We start from the raw sequence: 12,550 nt of genomic DNA, 5'->3' as shown, positions 1-12,550 counted from the left end.
GTCGCGCGCCCGTCTGCGCAGCCGCAGGGTTCGCCCCCTCTGGCATGCTGGGAATTGTAGTTTACCTGCGCCGCCCGCCGGTCTCTCCACTTAAAGTATTCGCTTTAAGGTTCGAAGGCACTTGCCTCGCCTACGAGTACCAGCAAAAGTTAGTGTGTTGAAATCCACGGCCTCACTTCAGTCCTTCTTTGCCGCCTTCTGAATGAGAATGTTTGGTTTCCCTCGGAGGCGTTCTCATCTCCCACCATTCGTCCAGAAAATACTGTGGAAAGTGATTCTTTCGCGAACCGGACACTTTTGCCAAGAGCTGGAAGGGCTTTTGAAACAGTCGTAAGAAACCCTTTTCCCTCCGCCTTCTGAAGTCCATTCTGTTCTTTGAAACGGGCTGATCCGGAAGACGGAGAACTGAGCAGAAGACCTCAGGTCTAGGGTCTCTCGGTCCAGTCAGAACGGGCGGTCCCCGGCGCGCGGCTCCGTCTTGCGGTCCCCGTCTCCAGCCACGAGGTGGCAGGGCTCTCTCTCGGACGGGCGGGGAGCCCCAGGACTGGGTTAGCCAGACAGGTTCGACAGGGGAGATGCAAAATTGAAATCTGTCCGTTTTCCAGCTGAGAAGTGAACAAAGTGGTACATATCCCACACACATTGGATGTTTCCACATTTTTGGACTTCATTTAAATGAGCTCTCGAAGATTGATAAATCATCCGACAACGTAAAATCGTGGAACTACAGTTTACATCGGGGCTTCTCAAACTGGAGCGGGAGTCTCACCTCTACCCCATCCTCCGGTCCCCTCCCCCGCCTCCAGTTCTTCCGAGACGCCGTACGTGGTCCCTTGTGCGTTACCGGTGAGCAGGGGCTCTGGCCACATGAAACTGGTCTGACAACAACTGAATCACCTTGTACTCCGCAAAATAAGAAGAGCCCACTGACTGGGGGCTTAAATACCCCGACAATAACAAAGTGCTGTAAACGTTTCTAAACAGTTTCAATTTCTGTACTTAAAACGAACAGTACCTAGATAGTCTCTGGTCTATGGACCACACCGTAATGATTGGTCCTTCTTTAAATGCTTTCTTTCCTGATTTCGGAAGGCAATTTTAAGAGGGCTCTGTTCCATGTGGTAGCATGCAATTCTCCTTTTGGTTAAATTTAATAAAGAAGAAATATTTTGCCTTTTTCCAGTACTTGATATTTCTTAAGTAAGAACAAATTTTTTTTTTTTACTTCTGTAAATAGAGCAAGGTCATGCAAAGCAAACTCTGCTTTTCATCGGGAAACCTAGGGTTAATTTTGCAAGATCATACAGGCATCTTCACCTATGACCACAGTTCTAGAATGGTCAGAAATAGGACCAAGGTGTGGTGAAGGTGAATAAAATAACTGATTTTTGATGTCAGCATTAGACTAAAGAGGGCTTCTTTTTTGAAAGTCATTGTGCTTTTCTTGTGACCTGTACATTTAGACTTCTTTTCCCATTTTCACCCGCAGGCCTAGATGAGGAGGAAAAGAAAGGGGGAGAAAAAAATGAATAGAGAAAAGTCACTGGACACTTTATTGAGGGCCAGCTAATTCGGTGAGTACTTACTTGGATATCTTATTTAATTTTCAAAGCAACCGTGAGTTAAGTACTGGCTTTTTGTTTTTGTTTAGCAACATCTGCATTTTACATCTGAGAAACATATGGCTCAAGTAATAGGGATAGATCTATATATACATCCAAGCAGTTTGGCTCAGTTTTCCCTTCCTGTATTGTCTCCTGGACAAAACAAGCAGTGGAGAGAGTTGGAGGTTGGGAAAGGAGGAGGGAGAGATAGGATAGGATGGTGATAGGGGAGAAGAACAAGGAAGAAGGGTCAGAAGTTGGCCTGCAAGGGAAGCTGAGGCAGCAAGGATCTGGAGCTTGAAGGAAACCCTGAAAATATCTGCCTGGAAAATAATAGTACTGCATAATTACTCTGTGTACTTTGTGTCCATTATCTGGTTTATCCATTTTTGTATCCACTTTGTATCCATTATCTGAATAATCATCACAATCAGCCAATGAAGGAGATAGTGTTATTCCTATTATATCTGAGGTCAGAGAAGATGGATGGCTCTTTAGTCATTTCCTCTTCCTTGGGGAGTTTAGAAAGGGTGGCTTTTGGTATCCAAAGCAACCCTTAAGCCCTTCTTGTTCTCCCTAAAGGCCTATCTTTCTTGAGCTTGTCCCCAAAAGTCAGTGTGTGTTCAGCTAATCTTTGGCCTTATCCTCTTTTCACTTGGTTCTCCTTTCATAAATGAGCACTCCTGTGGGCCCCTGTCCTCTAGCAGCTTATGGTTGAGGTGGGGGGGTATGGCAAGAAAGCAGTATTATAACACCATTTGCACAGGTGTGTCAGGTACATCTGGCAGGGTCTTCTGTCCCAGATTGAGGGGGGAGTTTGGGGGATTTGGAGGAGATAAAGGATGTTTTCCTGGAGGAGGGAATGCTTGATTTAAATTTTGATGGATGGAATTGAAAAGAAACAAGATGCAGAAGTCTGGGGTTTATCCACAATGGGCACAAAGTAGATAGTGCTCAGTCAAAATTTGCAGATTTAATCAATGAACCCATGAGCTCTTGTTCACCTTCATACCCACATCATCACAACTGTAGCTGTTGGATCGTATTCATTTATTTAAACACACGGCCAGAAGTTCACTGAACTGTGTGTATGGTATGCATGATACACCAGCAACCCCCAAAGCACCCCCTCTTTGATTCCCAATGACAGAGCACTTAAAGGAGCCCTTGTGCAGATTGGAAAATGGCACCCTTCCTCTAGGCAGACTTGTATTTGCCCCCATTTGCCACATAGCTGGTGAAGCCAAAAAGTGTGTCTATCATATGAGTGATTGGCTCAGGGGATTATGGAGGCTGACAAGTCCCCAGATCTGCAGATCTGGCCCTCTGGAGACTCAGGAGAGCTGATGTAGCTCCCGTTCTGAAGGCCAGCAGGCTCAAGCCCCAGAAAAAGCTGATATTTCAGCTTGAGTCCAGTGACAGAAAAAGACACAAAACAAAACCCCCAAAACACTGTCCCAGTTTGAAGGCAGTCAGGCGGGAGGAATCCTTCCTTCCTTGAAGAAGGATCAGACCTTTTGTTCTATTCAGGCCTCCAACTAGGGATGAAGCCCCCCCCACCCCATATTAGGGAGGTTAATTCTGCTTTACTCAGCCAACTGATTCAAATGCTAATCTCATTCAGGAAAACAAACAAACAATGTTTGATCAAATATCTGGGTACCCTGTGGACTGGTCAAGTTGATAGATAAAATTACTCATCACCATGATGCTGCCTTGGAACTAGAGCATATTAAGTGAAAACAAAAATTGCTCAGGCAACTACAACTTCTTAACCGAAGGCAAGTTTACAAAAAATGTTTATCGAAAGCAAAAGAAAGAACAGGTCCTAAACAGAAATTAGCGTTTACAAACATGGTAACTATAAATGCTATTGCTCAGGATGTTGGAAATACAGCTTGGAACTTGCAGAATAAATTGACCTTTAAAAATCAAGTTATTTTTGGGCATTTTCTGTTGCAGTTGATAATCAAGTAGGTATATAAAAGCTATTTGTGTTGTTGAAAATTTCGATATGACTAAATATCATCTGGAAAAATTCCCCCCAAAAGGCACATCATTAGGAATTGGCTTTTTTTGTGTGTATGGAGAAGAATTTTGAAAATATTAAAGTAGATTTGTCAGAACTGGTAACCATGACTACAGATGGGATTCCTGCAGAGGTCATTTTTAACATCAGACTTATGGAACATAAGCACAATGTGACAAGATTTTGTCAAGACACAGAGTCTTAGTCAATTTATTGTACCATTGACTAGAAACCATTTTGAGCTCTAAACTTAAACACTATACAAAAATAATAGTCGTGGTAGTTAACCACACAGTTCATGCTCCAAATAGCTGTAAATGGATATAGTGGTTGTTGAAAACATCTTGAATTGCAGAAAGAGCTTTCCTTGTTAATGTTATCAAGGAAAATATGTCCACCTTGGCTCATCAGGGAAGACTGGGTCAGATATAGTCTTTTTGGTTGATGATATACCTCCTTTAAATATTCTGATATCCCCCATCTCCCTTAAAAAAAAAATTCAAATAAACTGATTTGTTCATAGATAGCAAAATTGTGTCTTTGGGAAACTCATCTGGCTAGGGATAACCTAGGTCATTTTCTGCACAGAAACTGGTTTCCAGCTATGAAAATTATGGTCTAACCTCATACTGAGCATCGAAACTATGATCCAAAAAAGGTACTCTGATTTAAGTATTTAAACGTTATGATAATATTGCTTAACTTGTCCTTTCTGATTTATGTCATTACTGTGAATGAAAATTACACAAAGAAGTTTTGCTTTTTAAGGACCTACATAATAGCCTCAATCTTGCATTTTAGCCTGGAAAACATAAAATACATATATTATACTTTACAGAAAATATCTCATGAACCATTCTTTAAAACAATGTTCCACAACAGTATTGTTGCCCTCTCTTCCACCTCCCAGCCAACCCTGGGTGGGGGGCACTTGAAAATTTATGTGAGTATTTTTTTAGACTTATTGTTACAATAATTGAGAGGTGAGATGGTTGATACTAGCTTTGGCAAGAAGTGCCCAGGGATGCTAACAATCCTGCAATGTGTGAGAAAATCTTGTAGAATGAACACTCGCTCCTTGTCCGGCATGGGTAAAGCTTGTTTATCTTTTTCTTTCTTTCTTTCTTTTTTTTAGATCTAGAACCTAAACAGGTCTTATATATAAATGCACAGCAATTTTTTTTTACAATTTTTTTAATATGCACAGAAGTTTCCAGGAATGTAACTATTGAGTAAACAGAGGGAGGCCTGTGCTTTGCTTTGCTTGGAATTATGAGTTGGTTAGAACTGCAAGAAAACTAGAAGAGTTGTTCCTCATTTCAAATATCATGTCATTGCAGTAATAGTGCTGCTGTTATTTGGGTTGACAATACAGCACCCCTGCATCACTCTGCATTTGTAGCCCTCACGTTTATGGTAACGCACACATATGCAATTACCTTTATCGACATGCATATATGTATATCATCTTAAAAATAAAATCTAATACGTGTGAAACAAATAAGTATATATATATTTAGCCTTTACTTATAAATAGTACATGTAAATTAGAAATACTGACAATTTTCAGTTAATTTAAGTCTAAATTTAGTGGGGCTCAGTGGGTTAAGGGTCTGCCTTCAGCTCAGGTCATGATTCCAGGGTCCTGGGATTGAGCCCCATGTCAGGGTCCCTGCTCAGCCAGGAGTCTGCTTCTCCCTCTGCCTCTCCCTCTGCTTGTGCGCTCTCTCTCTCAAATAAATAAATTCTTTAAAAAAATAAATCTAACTTAAACTATTAGAATCTAAACATATTTATTTAAAAAGTATCCCCCATATTTATGGAACCCTGTCCTCTTTCTTCCAGCCTAACTGAAATGTTAGCTCTGTGAATTCTTTGGTTTCCCCAGTCAGGTCCAATGCCTCTTTCCTGTGGACTTAACCTTAGTTCATACCTATTTGCATATTGTACTACAACTTGTATTATTAGACTCAGTAAACATTGGCTCAATCAACGAGTAAATGCTGCTTTTATCAGTTTTTCTTTACATATCTCTAAATTGAAGAATTTAATTTTTCTTTTAATTAGTCCTTCAGGTTCAGAGATTGAAAGCCAACATTGCTGAATTTGTTCCCTGACAAAAGCTCTCCATGGCAGTTTTTCTTTGTGGAATTTATACTGAGGAACAGATTTCCCACTAGGCGGCGCGCACGTACCACTTATATTTCAAAAACAGTCCTACTATGAAAAAAAATGAGTAATTTAAAAATAAGCGTTCTTGGAGCTATCTGTTCTTTGATTTTCTATTTATCTTTTCTTATGACAATTTTTAAAGGTTACATTTATTTTGTAAAGAGAATGGAAGTTTTCTAAATGGAAGGAACCAAAGGAAAAAAAGTACATTTTTTGTCGTCATCCTTGGGAGCTAATACAAACAAAGGTAGCATAATTAAAGGATGTATATATCTAAAAGAAAACCAAACTCACAATTCACTTTTAAGCTGAGGAATTCTTTTATACCATGAATGACACTTGGTTATAGGCATTATTCTACACTCAGTTCATTTGACAAATGTTTATTGAACACCTAACACATGGAAGGAATAAGAAAATATCCTTGTCTTTGGGGAGTTCACAGTTTAATGGGAGGATAGTCAGGTAAATAAAAAACATATTTGGGGGCGCATGGGTGGCTCAGGGGGTTAAGCCTCTGCCTTTGGCTCAAGTCATGATCTCAGGGTCCATGGATGGAGCCCCACATGGGGCTCTCTGCTCAGCAGGGAGCCTGCTCCCCCCCCCCCGCCTACTTGTGATCTCTCTGTCAAATAAATAAACAAATAAATAAATAAGATCTAAAGCATATTGCACTGGTAGATGCTAGAATAAAGATAGGGGGAAAATGCTTCAGGAATCTAGAAAGGATGAAACTAGCTATGGTAAAAGGGGATACAGAGAGAGGGGCATTCCTGGTTCCAGCTTAGCTAGCTGCTCTTATCCCAAACTGAGCCTCCCCAATGTCTGCTGACAGATTTCAGTCATTGTCATGAGGATGGGTATTCTGAATTCTGTCCCTGTGCTACTGCCCCACAGCCCAACTGGTAGTCATAGGGTAGGGTAGTATTTGGTAATTGGGATCAAGGGACACCCCAGTGAATATTTTATTTGAGTGAGGCAATGGGGTATTAAAGTGAGGAGCTGAAAAACTTTGGAAAAGTAAGAGTTACTCTGTAGGAAGTCAGCAGCATTGGACATTGGAAATTACTGGAACCCCAGTCAGAATAACATTAGTATGCTTAACTGACCGGTGAGTTGCCAGTCGGTCCTATGACTTAGAAAGCTTTATTTTACTTGAGTTTCTTAAAGTAAATCTAGATTGCCAGAATATGCTGGTTTTAGGGGAAAAAACCTCTCTTTACGTTTATGTCCTATGGATGGGTATGTGTGTGTCTGCATAGATATGATTAAGCATATGCTTTGGATGAGCTATGAGTACCTAGAGGGAGGAAGAGCTTATAAAAAGACGATAATTCCTGTTGTAGGACTCGGCGGCTCTTTTCTACTACCCCAGAGCAGTTTTGAGAGAGGAAGATTACCAGTTGGAAGCATCAGAAAGCTGTAGTCTCAAGTACCCTCACTGACAATTTTATGAGACTGTTGTTATAGGAAATGAGAGTCTAAACAAGGTTTCATACTTCTTAAAGCAGCAGAGTTATTTTTTAAATGAAAGAAATAAAAGGGATGAAAACGAACAACACGATTTGATTTAAATGCCAACACTTCTCTTATTCTCCCCAGTGTAACTGCCAAAGAGTAGGTGGGCAGGGGGAGGGTGAAGGAAGCAACACCTTGGTATGGATTTTAAACACTAGGAAATCAAGGACAAAACAAATATCAAATTTAGGTGAGTGTTTAGGGATTTTGTGGATATTTTTTTAAAGCTCTACCTTTAGCTTTTCATTACAAGAAAATTATGGAAATGTATACATGAGATTTTTAGCGTTTTTATGAAGAGAGGATTATTTGTTAGTCAAGGTTAGAGAGAAACAAAGAATTCCAGGTAGTTCTGTCAGGATCTCGAAATAATGATAGATGAAATTTAAACTCAACATAAGCAAGGTAATGTTGCAGAAGCTGAGATTTTCAATAACTATGTTTATGCATTGTGACAGCTTATAAATTAAAAACCTAGCAACTCTAAGGAAATATACCCAGCCATCACCCAGGATAACGTAATAGAGGTGACGGCTCTATAAAAAGGGGAGTTTGGACCTGATGCTGTATAGAAAATGGAAGAGGAAGTCAATTTGAAAGTAGTACTTTACTGATTATCTGGCATCCTACAATGAAAAAATGAAGGCTAAAAACATCAGAAGCTGCTATGAAATAAGTAGGCCTGATAAGAGCTGGTAGGAGTGGCAAATTATATTAACTGTAGATTCAAATAATACAACTATTGCTTTTAAATTCTTTGTATAATTCATTAGTGTGGGCTATTGTCTATGAGAGCCAAGACAATGTAATGTAAGTTGGCCTGATTACTCAGGGGGAAAAAGAGGAAAGTCAAGATAAGTTAAAATGTGGGGTGCCTGGGTGGCTCAGTGGGTTAAAGCCTCTGCCTTCAGCTCAGGTCATGATCCCAGGGTCCAGGGGTCGAGCCCCGCATCAGGCTCTCTGCTCAGCGGGGAGCCTGCTTCCTCCTCTCCCTGCCTGCCTCTCTGCCTACTTGTGATCTCTGTCAAATAAATAAATAAAAAATCTTAATTAAAAAATAAAGATAAGTTAAAATGATTAAAGAGTTAAAATAAGAAAAGTCAAACATAGCTTGTGAAATTACTACCTTAGAGAATTTTCAAGAGTCCTTGAGACAATTCTAAACTCAAAACGGGAGAATTAAACCATTTCAGTGTAGTCGTATAAGATCTTGGCTCAGTCATTAACGGTCTCTCAACCTCTGTTCCCCTGTCTTGAAAGGTAAACAAATGGTTTCTTCGATGCCTTCCAGCACCAAACTAGTTTTCTTTTGTCTGAAATTATGTTTAATACTAACATAAGTAAGATTGAAGACATTTCCTCATCCATTTTCTTAACTACTAAATGATATTGCTTTGTGGCCTATGTAACTTTCACACTTCCTCTGACTCAATGTATTGATCTGCTTATCTCAGTGAGAGAGACCCTGAAATGGTCATAAATAGTGACCATTAGCCCAGCATGTGGGTTTTTTTTTTTTTTTTTTACTTAAAAATATTCTGTTTTTAAGTGTAGAGAGAAGAATATGGACATACTAATCAGATAAACCTCGGTTTGAAACCTTAACTGTGCCTTTCCAGCTGAATGCAGTAGCAACTGTGTTTCCTTATCTGGAAAAATAGGGCTAATATCCACCTTGAAGAATGAGAGTATTATTCAGCTCTCAGATCAATACATTTTGAGCTTTGTGTTCCCTTTCTTCCTATTTATAATCTGCTAGGGCCATCTAGAAAAGAAAACAGATTTGATTATTTTTAGAGTCTTTAAAGAAATCACTGCTGGTTTACAATAAAACCTTTATACAAAATGGAGTGAAGTAAGTGTCAAATAGTAAAAATCAGCCACTCTGGCAGGCTTTGACTATCAAGGGGGTTTTAGGCAATAGGCATTAAGTCAACATACACCTCCAGGGTTCTTCTGCAGAACACCATAACCGGTCATTTCTTCGCTTATGGGCAAGATTTCCAGAATACCATGGGAAAATTAACCCTTATTTCAGTATATTAGGCTTCGAAGTCAGAATAGAAAAGCTCCCCGGATCTATTTGCAGAGCCCGAAAGGCCTGTTTCTAGACGCTGGAGGGTTAGTCACAATGGGTTTAAGCCCCGTGGTGGTCTCTTCCCCAGAGCCCCCAGCTCCTCCTGAAGGCATCCCACCCTCTCCCTGCTTTCTTCTGAGCTCCCACCCCCACCCCAGTCGGCTGCTTCTCCTTTTCCATCTTCGCTTTCTCCCAGAAGTGGTCAAAATGGGAAACGGAAGTATCTATTTGTTGCTGGTGTGGTGCTCGAAAAGGTTTTTTAATTAAGAAAAAAAAAAAAATCCTCTTCAGGTTCTTCATTTTGCAGTGAGTCCGAGCGTCCGCCGGTCCCCTTGTCCTCCCCCATCCAAGTGTCGTTCATTCTGTGAGGAGGCTCGAGTCTGTCGGAGGGGGTCTGCGCCTCCAGCCGCACAGAGGGATCTGGGAGCAAACCGGCTCCGGATCCCGAGAGGCGCGGGGAGCACCGCCCCCCGCCCGGCGGGGAGGTGCGGGAGAGGCGGCGGCCCGGCCCAGCCGGGGAAGCCCGTCCCGGGAGCCGGAGGGGCGCGGGCAGCGGCGGCGGCGGCGGCGGGGACGCGGCGCCGCTGCCGCAGGGGAGCGGCGGCGGCGGGCGCGAGGGGCGGGGCGCACTCCGCAACTTCTGCCGCTGCCTCCCGGGCGCGCTCGGCCGAGGCGCGCGGCGGCTGCGGGCTGCGCGGCGGCCAGCCGAGCGGCGCCCGCGGGCCCGTGAGCCGCGCGTCGCGGGCGTCCGTCTGTGTCGGGGTCGCCTCCCGCGGGGAGTCTCGGTGCGGCCGTGCTCCCGCGTGGTCCGCAGCGGCTGGGGCCCCGGGACGTGCGGGGCCGCGGGGCCGAGCCGAGGCGCCCCCCAGCGGCCGGCGCGGGTCCCATGGCTGGGCCGGGCGGAGCGGAACCGGCGAGGTGAAGCCCCCGGGCCGGAGGCCGGAGCGCGTGGCGGGGGCGCCGGCTCCATGGGCAGCAGCGCACAGCGGCAAGATGATGGACGTTAACAGCAGCGGCCGCCCGGACCTCTACGGGCACCTCCGCTCTTTGCTCCTGCCGGAGGTGGGGCACGGGCTGCCGGACCTGAGCCCCGACGGCGCCGGCCCGGTCTCGGGCTCCTGGGCGCCGCACCTGCTGCGCGGGGTCCCAGAGGTGACGGCCAGCCCGGTGCCCACCTGGGACGCGCCGCCGGACAATGCCTCCGGCTGCGGGGAGCAGATCAACTATGGCAGAGCCGAGAAAGTTGTGATCGGCTCCATCCTGACGCTCATCACGCTGCTGACGATCGCAGGCAACTGCCTGGTGGTGATCTCGGTGTGCTTCGTCAAGAAGCTCCGCCAGCCCTCCAACTACCTGATCGTGTCCCTGGCGCTGGCCGACCTCTCGGTGGCCGTGGCGGTCATGCCTTTCGTCAGCGTCACCGACCTCATCGGGGGCAAGTGGATCTTTGGCCACTTCTTCTGCAACGTCTTCATCGCCATGGACGTCATGTGCTGCACGGCCTCGATCATGACCCTATGCGTGATCAGCATCGACAGGTAAGGGCCGGGCCGCCCCGTCCCGGGTCCGGCTGAGGATGTGCTGACCGCTCCACCGCTAGCGCCCGCCTTTCTTGGGAGGATAAGCCAGACTCCTAGGCGGGATGAAGGGCTGCGCCGAAAACATCAACCCCCACACATCAACCCTACACCAACCGAGCAACTTCAGTTAGAGCAGAGCCTATATGCACCTTGAAAAGAAGAGCCCGAAATGTTTTAGTGAGGATTTTAAGACCAAAGTTTAAGATTTTAAACATTAGCAGTTCCAGCAGGGGGTCCCTGGGCTTGGTTTTTAGAAGGGAAGGATCTGATCCTTTCTGAGCTTGACAAACCCTTGCTGTGAGTCTGAAAGTGTCATTTCTTACTTTAAGAAATCAGTCATTGAAAAGGTTCCTTGCTTCCAGATTGTGGGAGCTCCTCCCCAGGCCAGTGAGGGGACTGAGGAGGGTTCCGGAATTGGGGTTCTACGTATCTGAACCCCTATCATTGCTGATTTCAAATCTCATTCTCCTGGAAGTCTGATTTTAGCGTTTGGCAACGCTGTCTGTATCCTGCAGCCTTGCTGACTGGAGCCTTACTCCCTGTCTGAATGGTTGGTTCTAGTCTTTCATCACATCCCTTGAGAATCTTCTCTTACGAACTCCCCAGTGGAGTAATTGCAACAGAGGCTGACCATCTGTCAGAGATATTGAGGGGAAAATTTCGGTAAAATTCTTGGGTGACAGGTTGGGCTAGGAGACCCTGAGGTTTCTTCAGACTCTAGGATTACAAGATGCTGCAATGGAGCTAGTCTTTGGTCCCCGAAACACAGTGCAACTGACAACTTGAAGGATGGCCCCGATGTCCTTTGGCCACCTAATAACTCTGTTTCTCTTGAAAGTGAAATATTAAACCTTAGTGTTCACCCACGTAATTCTGCTGGTGTTTTAAAACCCGCACAGGACTGGTATCCTGTTGTGTTTAATGATACAGAGAAACGATTGCTTATTTTCTTTGTGGACCTATGGAACCTTTAAATGTATAAACCCTTCAGCATAGAAGAAATAATTGATGCTTCCACACTTAAAATGATAGTGCCTCAAAGGATGGTGGAGCAGGAAGCTGAGATTTTCTTCCTTTTCCTCCCTGTAAACACTGCTATTTGTGGTTTGTTGATGTTTAACATGTTGTCCTATTTTACTGCTTGACCAGGGTTTATAATTACTGAATAAAGGGAATGATAGGAAAGGGGATATTTTCAAGGAAAAAAATATATTGTAGCTGCATATAAAGATCTAGGTTATTTTTAAAGAATTGATCCTGCCATTTCATATATCATGTCAGGTTGGAGCTTCTGAGAGCAAACAAGGAATTATTTTTAAGAGTAGTGCATGAATGGCATATATGAGAATATTAGCTCCAAACTTGACAGCTGAAGTTCTGAATTACTGTAGTGAAGAATGACAAAAACATATGCACTCACAGTCTGGCTGTGGCAACAGGAAATATGAGCGTGCACTCAATATACATAGTGAGTATATAAATGAATTGTAAGCATAAAAATTGAACTGCTAAGCCAACCAAATAGGCACTTCTTGCATGAATGGAGTCCTTTTAAATGGAACTTGGTGTA

At 43.9% G+C, this 12,550-nt stretch overlaps 1 protein-coding gene across 2 annotated transcripts in view; it reads left to right on the top strand.

Annotated features, from left to right (window-relative positions):
* The first annotated feature begins 10,393 nt into the window (after positions 1–10,393).
* The window catches only part of HTR7 (5-hydroxytryptamine receptor 7), a 79,894-nt gene continuing 77,737 nt past the window's right edge, over positions 10,394–12,550 (top strand). For both annotated transcript variants that reach the window (XM_044240084.1, XM_044240085.1), the window contains exon 1: positions 10,394–10,938. In XM_044240084.1, coding sequence (XP_044096019.1) covers positions 10,394–10,938 — 545 coding nt within the window. The remainder of the gene's footprint in view (positions 10,939–12,550) is intronic.

The sequence above is a fragment of the Neovison vison genome, chromosome 2 (assembly GCF_020171115.1).
Source record: "Neovison vison isolate M4711 chromosome 2, ASM_NN_V1, whole genome shotgun sequence".
In the NCBI taxonomy this organism is placed as follows: domain Eukaryota; kingdom Metazoa; phylum Chordata; class Mammalia; order Carnivora; family Mustelidae; genus Neogale; species Neogale vison.
This window is presented reverse-complemented; position numbering and strand designations above follow the sequence as displayed.